This window comes from Elephas maximus, chromosome 10 (assembly GCF_024166365.1).
Source record: "Elephas maximus indicus isolate mEleMax1 chromosome 10, mEleMax1 primary haplotype, whole genome shotgun sequence".
NCBI lineage: Eukaryota > Metazoa > Chordata > Mammalia > Proboscidea > Elephantidae > Elephas > Elephas maximus.
This window is the reverse complement of record NC_064828.1, coordinates 48129879-48147612: the sequence shown is the minus strand read 5'-3', so window position 1 is coordinate 48147612 and position 17734 is coordinate 48129879. Positions and strand designations below refer to the sequence as shown.

Sequence of the window (17734 nt, the reverse complement as noted above, 5' to 3'; positions counted from 1 at the left end):
CTGGTGAGGGCTCAGAAGGAAGTGAGGAGAGCTATAGAGAAAGTCTGTATCATCTTAGGGAATACATATGGTGCCAGCTAGAAATGTAAACATTAAATGTGCTTCTGGTGAGGCTTTAAAAGAAAATGATGAACATGTGATTGGACAGTGGAGGAAGGGTGATGCTTTTTATGCAGTGGGAAAGAACTTGTCTGAATTATGTTCAAATGTTTGGTGGAAAGTAGAACTTGTATGTGATGAACTTGGATATCTGGCTGAGGAGACTTCTAAGCAAGTGTCTCAAAGGGGTCACATATTTTCTCCTTGTTGCTTATAGTAAAATGTGAGAGGAAAGGTGGACTTAAAAAAAGAAAGTGAAAAATGAAAACAGAACTTAAAACATTTGGAAAATTCTGTTGTACAAACTAAGGACATGTATCCTAGAACATTCACCAAGGACATGGCTACACAATCTTTTGTTAAAGAGATTAAGCCCATGACTGATGGCTTTCACTATCTATCAGAGCAGAAAACTCATCAGCTTAGACTGAAGGGAACAGAGAAAGAATGAAAGGAAAGAATGCTGTTTGCCTCTTGGAATTCTACAGGCAGGAAACAGGCTAAAGGAACTACACCTGTTGCCCTCCAAGAAGAGGAAAGGACCATCCCTGGAGCAGCTTAGAGATCAGCTGAACTGCTGAAAGGCTCACAGTAGCAGGGCTGCATTGGTATCAAAGGGTGGGGCCAGAGTATCCTGGATCTCAAAGGGTGGGGCCACAGCCTTCCAGGTTTCAAAGAGTCATATTTTTGCCGAATCAGTTCCAGATGTGGGGTTGCAGTTAAGGTGTGTCAGGGTGATAGGACTTCTGCCCAAAGTTCAGGTGGCCTGGCTGCCATGTCCAAAGGAAAGAACAGGGCATACGGGGCCAAGGAGGTGGGATTGCCACTCAGATGTACTATGAGAATGGGACTGCCTAAAGCCAAGTGAACAGAGTTGTGATCCCAGTGGGCATGGAAGGTGGAGCTGAAGCCCAGGCATAAGGGATCTCCATTCAGAATCCAGAGGGGATAGCCAACACCCAGAGTCTGCTGGGGGCCATTGCCCAGATGATCTTAAAAGAGGAGAGAACTATTCTCAAGGTTTGAGGGCTAATGTAATTTGTTTTGGATTTGCTTGATGCCTGTTATTCCTTCTTTCCCTCCAGTTTCTTCCATTTGTAATGGAAATGTCTACCTTGTGCCTATTCCACCTTTGTACTTTGGAAGCAGATAACTTTCACAGGTTCATAGATGAAGAGGAATTTTGCCCCAGGATGAAATATGCTTAATATGGTTAAAGTCTCACCCATATTTGATTTCAGTGATACAGAAGGTGAGATTTTGGAATTGGAGTTGATATAAGACTTTTGGAATGATGTGATAGAGGTGAATGTGTTTTGCATGTGCCAGGGACACGAATTTTGGGAGCCAAAGGGTGGGATGTTATGGATTGGATTATGTATCTGAAAAATATGTGTTGTAAAACCTAATCTCTATGCCTGTGATTATAATCCCATTTGGGAATGGGTTGTCTTTGTTATGTTAATGAGACAGGATTAGTGTAGGGTGTATTTTGAGTCAATCTCTTTTGAGATACAAAAGAGAAGAGAAGCTAGCAGAGATGGGGGAAGAGAGACACCAAGCCACATGAAGATTGCCCAGGAGGAGAAGCTCAAAGAGACAAGTACCTTCCTCCAGAGCTGACACAGAGAGGAAGCCTTTCTGGCACCCTGAATTTGGACTTCTCATCTTCTAAACTGTGAAAAAATAAATTTCTGTTTGTTAAAGCCATGCATTTGTGGTATTTCTATTATAGCAGCACTAGATGACTAAGACAACAGGCTAGAGATGGTGAGACCCTGAGTCTAAACAAGAGATGTGACAATGGAGAGGACCAAATAAAAAAAATATTTAGGAAGTAGAGTCATCAGTACTTGGTAACTGATTGGACACGAGGGGAGAAGGAAGAGAAGTCTTAGGATGATTCCGATTTCAGGGTACTGTCAAATAAGTTGTTTACTGAAGAAGGAGGATCAGGTTTGGGAAGGCGCAGGACAAAGACGACAAGTTCTGTTTTGTACATGTTGAAGTTGAGTAGCTTGTGGAATCCCTGACAGGTGAGGTCCAATTAGTATCTCAGAAAAGAAACATGGTTACAGGAGTCCAAAATCACCAAATAAATGATAGCATCATGGGGTTAGATGACTCTTCTACTATCAAAAGAAACCATTTTGTAACGTAAATATAATAATTTTAAAATCAACAAATACTTATTTTATGCTGTAGTAGGGATAAAGAACAGTCCTATTGTTCAAGGAGTTTATATTGTTACACATACATCATAATTTGTTTTGTGAGTTTAAAATTGGTACATTAGAATTTCTTAATTTTAAAACTGTTTTTTCTTTTTAATCATGAAAGCAATGTATGCTTTTTTGTAAAAAATAGAAACAAAATGAAATATTAAGATAAAAATCAAAAACACTTGTAATTCCACTTTGCAGATATCACAATTTTGGGATAGTTTTCCATCTTTTTTTCTAACTACATTTTACACACAACCTTGTTTTTGCAGTTTTTATAACATACATATTTTCAGCTTTGTATCTGCTTTTTTACTTTATATTCTTGATTATTTTCCATGTCATTAAAAAGTCTTCATATTAATCACTTTTCATGGCTGCATTATGTTCCACCTATTTATTGGATGTTCATCTCCTTATTGATGGCATTCATATTGTTACTACTCTTTCAATATTGTAAATCATGCTTTAGTATCTTTACATAAATATTTGCACCATTTCTGTTTTTCTTTTTTTTCTTTAGGATAGAGATTTAAAAGGAAACTACTGAATCAAAAGATGGAAACATTTTCAAGTGTCTTGTTATAGAATGCCAAACTGTTTTCCAGAAAGCTTGTGAGAAGCTATCAGAGTGCCTCCTGTCACACTCACCATCAGTAAGAATGTTAATTTAAAAACAAACTTCACTACTTTGACTGATAAAACAAATAAACTATATTGCGTGAAAGAAGCCAGACCAAGAAAGAGTATATTGTATGCTTCTACTTATACGAAACTCTAGGAAATACAAACTCAGAGCGAGAGAAAGCAGACCAATGCCTGTCTGGGGATCAGAAGTGAGGAGGAGGGAGGGATTACAAAGTGACAGGAGGAAACTTTGAGGGTGATGGATATGCTCACTATTTTGATTGTGGTGATGTTTTCACAGGTGTATGCATATGTTAAAATTTGATATCAAATTGTACACTTTATATAAATGTGGTTTATTATGTATCAATTATACCTGAATAAAGCTGTTCAAAATTAAGAAATAAAAATTCTTTTAATCTGATTTTTAAAAACTACTAATGAGTGTGAACATTTTCCACATGTTTTAGTTATTGGTATACACTTCTGTCATTTTTCCACGTTCCTTGTTAATTTTTCTACCTAGGTCTTAGCAATTTTCTCTTGGATTATGTGAACTTTTTATATATTAAGAAAATTAAACATTGAAGCTCTCCAGATTTCTTTTCTCTGTAATTTTTCTGTTACAACATGTTTCTGGCAGAAGTCACTCATTTACGCAAAATGATTTTAACCAAAAGGATGGCCTATAACCACACAAATCTCTAAACTACAGTAAACGTTAATCATCATTTTGCAAAACAAAACAAAAGATAGTTTAAACTCAATCCAAACTAGGAAATGAAAGGGTGTTACAACCCAGGCCTTTAAAAGAATTGGCATCTAAAATATCTTGCACGTTTTGCTTTTGTGTTTTGAAGCTACGTTGTGAAATTATTATGACATATTAAACAGTGAAGATGAAGGGCCATTCTTACAAAAACTACACGACACGACTCTGGGAGTTTGGCTAGGAGTTACCGTTTACAATGGTACATGCAGTAACGCCCTCCTCGACTTCCTTGGGCTCCTCTTTTGGCTGTTTACACAGAAAACCAAAACTGAGTGGGTAGTGCCATGGATGATCTCACGCTGGCATGACGTCAAAAGCCCTTGACGTCAGAAGGCGGTCGCCACGGGGACCGTTCGCCACCGACGGCGGAGTCGTGAAACCCCATCCCTACACTCTTCGTTTCTGCTTGGGCGTCTGCAGGGTCTAAGCTGCTGAAGAAGCTTTAACCTTAAGGGGGCCTCAGGGAGAGGAGTTGTGCTGCCGCCGCCGAGAGCCCCACCTCCGCGGCTCTGGGTCTGGGGCCCCGGCCTGTGGCGGCAAGCGGCGGCCGCTGGAGGCGGGAGGCGGCGGCGGCCGCGGGCGGCCCGCCCGGGTCTCCCTTGCTCTGTGCAGGGCCGGGAGAGAGGATCCGCCATATTGGAGCTGGAGACGAAGGTGTCTCGTAGCCGCAGCGCGAGGCGGTTGGAGGTGGCGGTGCTGGCCTGGATCGGGGAGGAGTCGCCTCTCCTGGGGCCTTCAGTCCTGGGGAGTGAATGAGCCGCTCACACTAGTCTCCTCCCCGCCCACTCCCTCCACTTTCTGCCGCCGGGACCGGGCCGGGAGGGGGCTGGAGCCAGCGGTGGCGGCGACAGCGGCAGGATGTTCTCCAAGAAGCCGCACGGGGACGTGAAGAAGTCCACCCAGAAGGTGCTGGACACCAAGAAGGACGCGCTGACCCGCCTCAAGCACCTGCGCATCGTCATCGGTGAGGAGCGAGGGGTGGCGGCACCGAGAGGCCTGGGTTGCCCGGCCTTCCCTCCCCTGGGGATCTCTGGTGATTCGCCCTCGGGAGCTGGTGCGTCCGGACCTGGCGCGGTGCGGGAGCAGAGGGCGAGGTGTCGCCTCTGCGGAGACCTGGGAGGGCGGAGAGTTTGGGGAAGGGAAAACTTGGCCATTGGCAAACACTAATCACTATTAACCCAGGGTTATCTAATTTTGAGTTAATAGTTCAGATTCATTAAAAAAAAAATCATTATTCCAAAAGCTTAGATCTTTGCGACTTTCGGAAGACTTGGTGTGGTGTTTATAGGATATGTTTGCCAAATGACTACCGCCATTTCCACCCGGTATAAACCTTAATTTTTCGTTTCAAGTTTCTTGGCTGATGAGGGCAAGGAGTGGGCAGTTATACCTCTTTGGGAAGTGGGTGGTTCCCAAAAAGCTTGTGGAAAAGAGCCCCGCCCTTATGCACTCTTGTTCATCATTACTGTCATTTAGAGGGAGAACTATTAATTATGGGGGGGGGGAGTAGTTTATAGCTTCCTTCTCTTCTCGAGAATTGTATTTTTATTTAATTCAATTTTTTTTAAAGTCGGCTGCCCTCTACCTGTTTTGCTGGCAGACCAAACAGTGCCCTGAGTTTTGGATGTAATGTTAAACAGTGCCCTGAGTTTGGATATTTGGTCATTTCATAGCCTGATAATGGCTGTAATAGTACTTAGGCCATTATGTACTTGCCATTAAGGAGCCTTCTGGTCAGTACTTGCATTTTTTTTTTGATGAAGATATTTGAGGTCAAGAGGAAAATGACTTTGCCTGTGTTGATTGGTAGTTACTGGCAGAACTGAATTTAGAACCCAGATGCTAGTTTAGAGTATTATCTCAAGCTGTCTTCCTAATGAGTATTTGTTTTGGAAAGTGATGTTTATTAGTGAGAGATGTAAGTCCCTTATTTAAAGTACGTGCTTCCCCACTAATACACAACATTTATATGGACTTTATTGTTTACAAAGTGATTTCACATAATTTTTCATAATGAATCCTCACGGTAAATCTAGAAGCAGATATTATTATCCTCCATTTTTATAGATGAGAAAGCCGAAGTTTGGAAAAGTTAAGTGGTCAACGTCTAAGTAGAAGGCTGATTCAGAACAGGTTTTATGACTCCAGTGCAGCTTTTTTGTTTTTTACTTTTCCTACATTTATGACAGCTAATCTTTATCACAAGTAAGTTGTATTTTTTTCCTGTGGAATGGTGAAAAAGCAATTCATGCAGCTTGGCAATATGAAACTAAGCTCAGTTTTCAGGAAAATACAAATCTTCTAAATATAGTTCAGAGTATGATCTTTTCTACTTGAGAGTTAAGTCACTGAAGAAAAAATTTGACAGAGAGTGGGACATAGAAAACTAATGTAGGAAAATATGGATCACAATAATGTGGCACCTACTTGGGACAAACTGTAGGTTGTATAATGGCAGAGCTATAAATTTTAGGTCCAATAAAGTATTGAGATTTCCTAAGTTAACTGCTGTAGTTCTTTAGTTATAGAATGGTTAAGGAATGGTTCATGTATACTTCTTTGGCATAGAAAATTTTTTCTGTCTGGGAGACCTGGTCTAAATTTAAGAGGTCACATATGTCAGATGTTTTATAGGGCCTGGTTTCCTCCATTTGAAAACAAAACAATAATATAATTAAAACAAAACAAAACAAAACCCTTTTGCTTCTTAGTAAGTTATGGACTGTTTTTAATGGAGCATTTTTATCCTGTATATGTGTGTGTGCATGTATAAACATTTAAAATACCCTTAAGACCCTTCAAATGGAGAATGCTGTGCTTTCAGACTCCCTGCCCTGTGAGTGGAGGAGGTCCATATAGAGAGATTATTATACTTCAGTAGTTTTAGCGCAGTAGTTCTCAACCAGGAAAAGTTTTGCCCGACAGAGGATGATTGGCAGTTTCTGGAGATATTTTTGATTGTCATGACTACGGTAGAGGTACTATTGGCATCTAGTGGGTAGGGGCCAGGGATGCCGCTAAACATCTTGCATCACAATAACTGTCTAGCCCAATATGTCAGTAGTGTAGAGATTGAGAAACCTTTTCAAAACATAGAGTAAGAGATGGACCTCCAAATGCTATGTTGTTTTTAGGTGTCATGAAGTTGATTTCAAATCATAGCAACCGCGTGTGTGCAGAGTAGAGCTATCCCATAGGGTTTTTCTAGGCTGTAATCTTCATGGGAAGCAGATTGCCAAGTCTTTCTCCTGAAGGGCCACTGGGTGGGTTAGAACTGCCAACCTTTCCGTTAATAGCTGAGCATTTAACCATTGCATCACCAGGCCTATATCAGTTATAGTAATTAAATTCAATAAAGTATTCTCTGTCTAAATAATTACAGTTATTTTGTTTGAAATATGGTTAATATAATTGTTAAGAAAATGATTAGGAGAGAGGAGATGACAAAAGCTGAAAGGCATTCTTAAGAGATCGGCCAATCCAGTCCCTCATTTTTTAGTTGGAAGAGACACTTCATATCCTTTTTTGTAGGAGACGCAGGTTTTACATCAGGTAAACACAATGAGGAAACTGTTTAGTTAGCAGAGTTGTTGAGTGTTGCCAACTATGCAAGATTTTGATTTTTGTTTGTTCTCATCTGATCTGTATTTTTAACCCGTAAATTAAACTGCCACTCACTCAAGGGTACTTATAGGAGAATTGAATGCATCCAAGTATCTGAGGGCATAATCGTAATTTAAACATCTGATGTAAACCTTTTTCCTGGCATGTGTTCCCACTGTAGGACAATTCCAGTTGCATTTATAGAACTTGATTGTGAAGGAACGGAGTCCCTGAGTAGTGCAGATAGTTAAGCGCTCGACTACTAGTGGAAAGCTTGGCAGTTCAAACCCACACAGAGAGAGGTACCTTGGAAGACAGGCCTGGCAGTCTGCTTCTGAAAGGCCACATCCTTGAAAACCCTATGGAGCAGTTCTGTTCTGCACACATGGGGTTGGCATGAGTCAGAATTGACTTGATAGCAACTAACAACATTGAGATGAATAGATGGTTTTTTCTTTTTTGTTTGTTAATACGATGAATTACATTGATTTTCAAATGTTAAACCAATCCTGCATTCCTGGGTTTAAATCCCAGTTGGTTATGCTGTATTGTCTTTTATATATTGTTGAATTCAATTTGCTAAAATTTCGTTAATAATTTTTGCATCTATATTCATGAGAATATTGTTCTGTAGTTTTTTGGTAATGTGTCTAATTTTGGTATCAGGTAATGCTGGCCTCATAGTATGAATTGGGAAATATTCCTTCCTGTTTAATTTTCTGGAAGTATTTGTGTATCATTGGTAGTTTTCTTCATTAAATGTTTGGTAGAATTCAGCAGTGAAGACATTTGGGTATGGAGTTTTCTTTGTGGGAAGGTTTTTAACTGCAGTTTCAATTTCTTTAGGCATATTCAGGTTATCTATTTCTTCTTGAGTGAGCATTGGTAGTTTCTTTCAGGCAATTTGCCCATTTTGTCTAAGTTGTCAAATTTATAGATATAAAGTTGTCCATAATATTCACTTATTATCATTTGAGTAGTTACAGAATCTGTGGTGATGTCACCTCTCTCAATTTTGGTATTTGTGGATTTTTTTCCTGAACAGCCTGACTAGAGATTTATCACTTTTATTGATATTCTTAGAAGAATCAGCTTTTGGCTTTGTTGATTTTCTGCATTGCTTTTCTTCTCATTGATTTCTGCTTTGATCTTTATTATTTCCTTTCTTCTGCTTAGTTTGATTTAATTTGCTCTTCTTTTTCTAGCTTCTTAAAATGTAAGCTGAAGTTACTTTCTTTGAGACCTTTCTTCTTTCTAATACAGGCATTTGGTGATATAAATTTTCCCCTAACTACTGTTCTAATAACATCCCTTAAATTATATTTTGTAATTTCATTTTCAATTAGGTCCAAAATACTTCCTCACTTGCCTTTTGATTTCTTCTTGATCTGTGGGTTATTTAGAAGTGTGTTCTTTAGCTTCATATGTTTTTGCATAGTTCAGTTATCTTTTTGTTATTGATTACTAATTTACTTTCATTGTAGTCAGAGAACATACTTTTTATAACTGGAATTCTTTATCGTTTATTGAAATTCATTTGATGGCCCAAAATATGTTTCAACTTCGTAAATATTCTCTGTGCATTTGAAAAGAATCTATATTCTGTGTTGTCGAGTGTCCTAAAAATGTTAATTAGGGCAAGTTGTTTGATGGTTTTGTTCATGTTTTCTGTAGCCTCACTGAATTTCTGTCTACTCATTCTATCAATTATTGAGAGAAGAGTATTGAAGTCTCTAACTGTAATTGTGAATTTGTCTATTTCTTTTTGTGCACTTTTATGAGATTTTGTTTCTTATTTTTTTCCCTAAATTTTTTAATTTTATTGTTTTCCCTGAGAATATACCCAACAAAACATACACCAGTTCAGCAGTTCCTGCATGTACAATTTAGTGACATTGATTATATCCTTTGAATTGTGCAACTATTTTCACCCTCGTTTCCTGAGTTGTTCCTCCCTCACTGACATAAACTCACAGATCCCTAATCTTTCAAGTTGCTGTTCAGTCCCATGTAGATAGTTCTTAAAAGAGCATAATGCTCAAGGCAGACATTTTTTACTAGTTAAGCTAAACCAGTATTGGTTTTAAGAAGACTACAGGAGATATTTTTGGTTCAAGGTTTATAGAAAATTCAGAGCAGTAGTTTCAAGGGTTCATCCACCCTCTGTGGCTCCGGAAAGTCTGGAAGTCCGTGAGAATTTTAAATTCTGTTCTACATTTTCCCTCTTTTGATCAGGATTCTTCTATGGAATCTTTGATAAAGATACCTTCACAGCCTACCTTTGAGTGATATTATACCACTTCTGAGGTAGTATGAGAGCCTTTGTACAATAATACTTCCGTTCCCCCCACCAACCTTTATGCTGTTGTCATACATTTTACTTATTCATATGCTGTAAACCTCACACTGAATATCATTATTTTTGTGTAAGCAGGCAATTATCTTGTAAAGATTTTTAAATAATAAGAACAAGTGTTGTATGTTTATCCATGTGATAATATTTGCAGTGCTTTTCATTCCTTTGTATAGATACACATTTCCATTCAGTATCATTTTCTCCCTGAGGGATTTAATATTTCTCCTGGTGGACGACGTCTCCTGGTGATGGCTTTATGGTTTTTGCTTTTCTGAAAAAGTCTTTATTTTGCCTTCTTTTTAAAATATTCTTTTCACTTTTGAAAGATATTTTTGCTGTGTTTAGGACTCTAGGTTGATAGTTTTTTTCTTTCAATTCTTTAAAATTTACGCTGCTGTCTTCTTGCATTGTTTCTAATAAGAAGTCTGCTGTCATTCTTATCTTAGTTACTCTCTACGTAATACGTCTTTTTCTCTGGCTGCTTTTTATCTCTTCATCACTGGTTTTGAGCAATTTGGCTTTGATGTGCTTTGGTGTAGTTTATATTTCTTGGCTTGGGGTTCAGTGGGGTTCATTTTCAAATGTAGAAAAATTTTGACCATTTTTTTAAAAATTTATTAGCCCCTTCCTTTTTGGATTCCAGTTATTAGCATATTAGAAAGTATTAATATTATATTAGTGTATCAGGAAGAGGGGATAGACATTGGTGCTACAGTGGTAGAATTCTCACCTTCCGTGTGTGAGACCCGGGTTTGATTCCCAGCCAGTGCACCTCGTGTAGCCACTATCTGTCAGTGTTGGTTTGTGTGTTGCTATGATGCTGAACCATGCTTGGTAAAGCAGAGGGTCAGTGAAAGAGAGGACCCTCAACAATGAGATGGATTGACACAGTGGCCGCAATGATGCACTCAAGCATAGCAATGATAGTGAGGATGGCACAGGACCAGGCGGTGTTTTGTTCTAATGTACGTAGGATCACTGAATCAGAACTGACTTGACACCACATAACAACAACAACAACAACAACATGGTGCTGAACTGGTTTCAGTGGAGCTTCCAGACTAAGATGGACTAGAAAGAAAGACTTGATGATCTACATCTGAAAATTACCAACGAAAGCCCTAATCAGTCACAGTGGTTAGGTCTGCAACTGATCATGAGAACCAGGCAGGGTTTTGTTCCTTTGTGCATGATGTTGCCATGAGTCAGAGGCCAACTCGACAGCAGCTAACAACAACAGCATATTGTTGTTGTTGTTAGATGCTGTCAGGTTGGTTCTGACTCATAGCAATCCTATCTATAGGACAGAGTAGAACTGTCCCATAGCGTTTCCAAGAAGCGGCTGGTAGATTTGAACTGCTGACCTCTGGGTTAGCAGCTGAGCTCTTAACCACTATACCACCGGGGCTCCAAACATATTAGACAACATATTAGGAAGTATTATTAGTATATTTAAAGGTCTCATAGCTCACTGATAACTCTCTTCTTTTTTGAGGAGTGTTTTTCTTCCTGTGTTTTATTTTGGATAATTTCTTCTGTTAACTCTTCAGTTCACTACTGTTTTTTCTGCTCTGCAATTAATCTTGTCTAGTTTGTCATCTTAGTCATTGTAGTTTTCATCTCTAGTTCATTTTGAATCTTTTTCAAAAATATCTTCCATGTGTTTTCTTAGCTTTTAGAACATAGGGAATATAGTTAAAATAGCTATTTTAATATACTTCTCTGCTAATTCTAACATCTCTTTCAATTTTTGGTCAGTTTCAATTGATTGATTATTCTCCCCATTATTGGTTGTGTTTTATTGCTTCCTTATGTGCCTGCTAGTCTTTGGATACCTGATATTGTGAATTTTACCTGATTAGGTACTGGATATTTTGTATTCTTAAAAATATTTTTGAACATTTTTCTGGGAAGCAGTCAGATTATTGAAAACAGTGTGATCGTTTTGAGTCTCGCTTTTATGATTTAATTCATGAGTCTACGGTAGTGTTCCATCTAGGACTAATTATTAGCTACTTAAGCAATTATCTTCCTAAGTGTCCTACCCAATGCTTCGTGAATTATAAATTATCTTCTAGTACAACTCTTGGGAACAGGTACTATGTGAGTGCCTGGTACTAGTCTCTCTAATCCTTTTGCATGGTTCTTTCCCCTGCCTTGGGTAGTTTTCTTACAAGTATGCTGTGATCGATGCTCTGCTAAATAAATTGAAAGGGACCCTCTTCAGTCTCCTAGGGTCTCACTGTGAAGCTGTCTTTTCTTTGGTACTATGTCCTGTGAACTCTCGTTGCGTTGGTACCCCTGAACTCTCAGCTCTGTTTTCTCAACTCATGGAGTCTTCTGGACACCACCTGGATTACTTCTCCTTTTTGTCGAAGCCTGGAATCTCTCTCAAGGCAGTAAATTGGAGCAGTAGTAAGGCACACCTCATTTATTTTCCATCCCTGAGGGCTCGTGTCCTTACCTAATGCCTAGTGTCTTGAAAACTGTTGTTTCTTATATTTCATCTTTTTTTTTCCCCTCAGAAAAAATGGGGTGTTTATTGTTTCCATCTTGTGATTGTTATTCCATCTTTGGTGAATGTGAAGCCTTTTGGATCATGTTTGAATATTCTAATTTTTTTGAAAAGATGCTTTTCAAAGAATTTTCCTTAAATTAGGCTATGATTTTTTTTTTTTTTATAAAATTGGGCTTTTGTTGGGTGTGTGGTTTTGACTGGTTAGTAATGCCTCATATCCTGTGAGATCACATACCTAGCAAAATCAAGTCTTTGCAATAGGCCTTAGGAGGTTTTATATAACATGCAAATTAAGACCTCTGAACATAGGTCTGAGCAGAACTAGCTGCTCTGCCATACTGGCTTTGTGACCTTAGTCAAGCCATTTGGCCTTTATGACCCTTAGTTTGCTTATTTAAAATGTAGGCTAATACTATTTGTTTAAGATATCTGTGTCTTGAGGGATGAAGTGAGGTAATGCGTGTGAAAAATACTTGAAATACATTAAATTTTTAATTTAAAGTACTTTAAGTTACTGAGGTAAAACCCAAGGAGTTAACAGCATTTATTTCATGTAGTTTACTTTGAAATACTTTTAAAATTAAGTTTATCCTGAAAATTATTTTGGTATCTCCTTACAGTGCAGACTGCTTTGCATATGTAATTTAGGATAGCTTGTAGTGCAGACTGCTTTACACATGTGATTTAGGATAGCTTGTTTTCATGTTGATGAGAAAACATTTGTTTCCCTTTTTCTTTCCACTCCTTGTTTATGCAACTAAGTACAATGCGCCTTTCACATCACCTACCTAAAAAGGCTTTGGACAAGAGGCCAGCAACCAGATGGAGTACAAAGTTGGTTGGAGATCTAATTGGAAACTATGGGAATGGGAAAGGTTTTAGAGTATTGGTTCTCAACAGTAGTAAACAAGATGGGAAACAAATATTTATAAATATTATCTTTTCCGTGTCAGATACTTCTCACAACGACTCAATAAAGTAGATGATGTTATGACTTTATGAAACTGAGTCTCAAGGACTCAGTAAATTTTTCAAGAGCACAGAACGGTATGAATAGAACAGGCTTCAAACCTGTGTCTCAGGTCTGTTTGCAGAGCTTTTATTCTCTGCTCTGTTACAGTAGTGACTCAGAGAAGAAGCTATACAATGTGCTGATATGGGAATCACATTCTCTTTTCCCATATGAAATTGTTGAACTAGTCCAGAAGGAAATATTGGGAACTTTTAAATGTTCATGTCAAACCATATCTCTTGTGGTTGCTAGAGATCTCAGTCCTCATCTTGCTGTCTCCCTCTCTTTTATTGGCAAAAATCTTTGCCATTAGAATGGCCGTTGTACGTGAACTGGAGAAAGAATAGCCAGAGACACAGTTTCCATATCTCTCTATGCCTGTACAGATGTTGTGGCCAATTCATTTCCACAGATAGGCATACCATACCTAGCATTTTGGCTTTTGTTGGTCCCTTTTCTCTGCTTGACCATTATTAACTTTGCAGATTATTATTTTTCATCATCTCTGCCTGATTATAGTACAGTTATTTTGTATAAACTTAGTTTTTCACTTAAAGGACAATATGAACATATATTAACAATAATATACTTAAATTTTGGGTGTTGATGATAACAGATTCTTTTAAATAAAGGAGACTGAAAATTGGCTTCATACCAAAAGTAATTTGGTTCCTATATTTTTCTTTTTTATATTTAGGGAAGGCATTTGTTAACTTAAAGTGATTAGTGAGAAGTATCTGATTGCCTTTCTGTAATTTAAATACATCCATTTTCACAAAGAAAATTAGATTAAAATATTTTAAGTCCGAAAAATAATGAAATACTAGTGTTCAGTAGGTACAAATGGCAAAATATAAGGACAGAAACAAATACTGTGTGTTTATTGAATAAATGACATAAACATGGTACATACTAACTTGGAACTGATTTGGCAGGAAGTATAGGAGTCATTGTGAACTATAAACTGCCTATAAAAATAGCTAACTTGATATTTGAGTGCATTTTTAAGAGCTTGGTGTCTAAAGTTAAGTGCTCCTATATACTTAACATGAGACCCTTCTATAGTAAAGCTCTTTAATTTGAATCTTATTTATTTGAAAAATTAATTTGACCTAATTTAACTACTTTGACCTTGTATGTTTATAAAATGATTTATTGTGCAGATTATTAATATAAACAATGTTATTGATTAATGTGCTTAATAGATAGCAAGCTGTTTCAAATACCATAACCCATCTTTGCATTAATATTTCTTTTATTAAGGATTTTATTTTATTTAAAAGATTTTGCATCACTTACAGGAATGAATAAAATGTGGCATAGAACCACTAGTGATAAAACAAGCAAAACCTGAATAGGCACTACTTAAAGGAAAGAAACATTACCAGATTGCAGAGATGAGCTGCTTACAGCCCAGAGACATTGAATTTGGTTCTTAGATTTCATGACAGCTAAGGGGAAAAGAGAAGCATGTTGGGTTTTAAGTTTTCAGTGTCTTAAAAAGAAAGCATACAGGTTGTTTTTGTTTGTTTGTTTTGGTTAATTTTTTTTTTTCCTACATTCTGAATTTAATCGTGTATATTCATATGTTACCTAGTGTCTCTTCATATAGAAGGTCCTGCTAGAGAAAAAAACCCTTAGAGAAAATAGAAAAATAGGTGATTAGTGTGTCTGTAGCTGTCTTTCAAATATTAAATGTCCACATGACCTAAAGGGTTCATGTTTTCCCTATTTCTGTAAATGATATCTCCTTGTTAGTAAGACATGAAGCTTTTATCTTGGAGAATATAGTAGAGAAAGATAAATTTATGTTGGGACACTCGAAGTTTGAGTTGTCTATGGGACACCCTTATCCCCAACCAAATCCTGCTCTTCTCAGGCTTTATGATATTTGAATCTGTTCTGTTCTTACCATCATTTCTGTAGTTAAAACTTCGACAGTTTCTTGCCTGAACTTTCGCAGAAGCTTACTGGTTGGTCTTCCTACGAGGATCTTTTTTCCTCTCTAGCCTGTCTTACATGGTGCTCTCACAGTATTTCTAAAGCACATTACTGAGCATGTCACTCTAGCTGCTCTGTAACCTTTCATGGCTCCCCATTGCCTATAGGATAAAGTACATAATCCTTAGCCTGCATTCAAGACAATCCATTATTTGCTCCGAATTTACCTTTCCAATTTAATAAATGGGCTAAGTGTTACAACCCTGGTGGCATAGTGGTTAAGTGCTACAGCTGTTAACCAAAGGGTCAGCAGTTCAAATCTGCCAGGCGCTCCTTGGAAACTCTATGGGGCAGTTCTACTCTGTCCTATAGGGTTGTTATGAGTCAGAATGGACTCCACGGCACTGGGTTTAAGTGTTACAGTTTAATTATATGAGAACAATTCAATATAGTTGTGCCTTACTGTGATAAAAGCATGTTGGGTTGCCTATTATAGAACTAGTTCATAGATGACACTGTTGCAAAGTGTATACTTATTACATAAATACTTAGAACGTTGTTTTATATTAAAACGAAAGATGACATATGTTGTGTATGCCCTTATTTGAAACTAATTTTTCCCTGAAGACACAAATTCCCTTACATCCCTGCTCAAATCAGTGATGCATTCCTTCTTGCCTGGAGAATTCAGCATTCCTTTATCTCACTGGTGTTACTATGATACTTCTGCACTTCTCTGAAAATCCTTCTTACTTTGGGGTACGTATGCTGCCTGATCACACAGTCCTTCAAACTTTCTCACTGGTGTTACTTCTCAGCCTCCTGGTCACTTCATTAAATTTATCAAGAACTTTGATACCTGACTTACAACCTTGCCATCATTTTAAGGGACTTAAATAGATAATTATATGACTCTTCTAACTCCCTGGTATATTTGATATCCTTAACTTTAATAACCTTACTACTATTCCATTTAAGCAGTCTTCCTCTTGATTTGTATAAGCTACAAAAGGAACTCATGTGACCAACTCATTAAATAGTTGTTTAGATAAAGATTAAGAAGGGAGAATGCTCATCTAGATAAAAAATACATATAGATTACTACTTCATACCTTCTAACAGAATAAATTCTAAATGGATCAATTTCTTCAGTATGAAAAGTAAAACCCTAACAGCACTAGAAGAAAAAAAGGCAAGTATTTTCTTAACAGCTTTATTGAGATATGCTTTATGTATGTGTGTGTGTATAGATATATATATACATATATAAAATTCACCCATTTAAAGTATACAGTGCAGTGGTTTTTAGCATGTTCACAGATGTGTGCAATTACCACCATAGTTGATTTTAGAACATTTTTATCACTTCAAAAATAAACCCTGTACCCATAAAACAAAACGAGGCTAAAGGGGGCATACCGGCCACGGGCAAGGACAAGAAGGCAGGAGGGGACAGGAAAGCTGGTAATAGGGCGCCCAAGGTCGAGAAGGGAGAGTGTTGACGTGCCGTAGGGTTGTTAACCAATGTCATAAAGTAACACGTGTACTGTTTAATGAGAAGCTAGTTTTGTAAACCTTTGTCTAAAGTACAATTAAAATAAACAAATAAACCCTGTACTCTTTAACTATCACCTCCTTGTATGTCCATTTTCTCCCATTATCCCTAAACAACCGTGAATCCACTTTGTGTCTTTATGGATCTGTGTCCTCAGAACTTTGATATAAATGCAATCATATAATGTAGGCTTTGGTGACTGACTTCTTTCACTCAGTGTAATGTTTTCAGGGTTCATCCATGTTGTGGCTTGTACCGGTACTTTGTTCCTTTTGTAGTGGAATAATTTTCCATTGTATGTAAGTAACACGTTCTGTTTATCCATTTATCAGTTCATAGATATTTCGGTTGTTTCCACCTTTTGGCCATTATGAATATTGCCGCTACCAAGATTTGTATTCAAGTTTTTGTGTGGACATGTGTTTTAATTTCTCCTGGGTATTACATACCTAGGAGTGGAATTGCTGGGTCACATGATAACTCTGTGTTTAGTCATTTGAGCAAGTGCCAGATTGTTCTCCAAAGTGGCTGGATCATTTTATATTCCTGCCAGCAGTGTCATATGAGAATTTGGATTTCTCCACATCTTCAACACTTGTTATTATCTGACTTGTTGATTCTAGCTATCCTAGAATATAGGTAGGCATAGGTGGGTATGAAGTGGTATCTTATTGTGGTTTTGATTTGCGTTTCTCTAATGATTAATGATGTTGAACATCTTTTCATCTTCCTTGGAATAGGCAAGTATTTCTTTAATTTTGGGATAGAGAAGACCACACTTAGAACTTATACCAAAGTTAGAAATTGTCAAGGAAATTATTGATAAATTTGTGTAGATGAAAGATTATAAGTTTCTAAGAGTAAAACCCATCATGAACAGAGTTAAAAGACAGACAAACTAAGAAACATTTTATCATGTTTGAGTTAATTTCCTTTATTCATGTACTGTTACAAATTTATAAAGTTTGGAAAAGATTTAAAAGTAGGGTATCAAGACACATGGAAACAGATACTCATATATCGCTAGTG

At 37.5% G+C, this 17734-nt stretch overlaps 1 protein-coding gene across 7 annotated transcripts in view; it reads left to right on the top strand.

Moving 5' to 3' along the window:
* The first annotated feature begins 4095 nt into the window (after positions 1-4095).
* Positions 4096-17734, top strand: part of RALGAPA1 (Ral GTPase activating protein catalytic subunit alpha 1) — a 259309-nt gene continuing 245670 nt past the window's right edge. For 3 of the 7 annotated variants that reach the window (XM_049899496.1, XM_049899498.1, XM_049899499.1), the window contains exon 1: positions 4097-4684. In XM_049899496.1, the coding sequence (XP_049755453.1) occupies positions 4579-4684 (106 nt within the window). In that variant the 5' untranslated portion in view covers positions 4097-4578. Of the gene's footprint in view, positions 4685-17734 lie in introns of all 7 variants that reach the window. The other 4 variants (XM_049899501.1, XM_049899497.1, XM_049899503.1 and 1 more) reach the window with 3 other exon arrangements.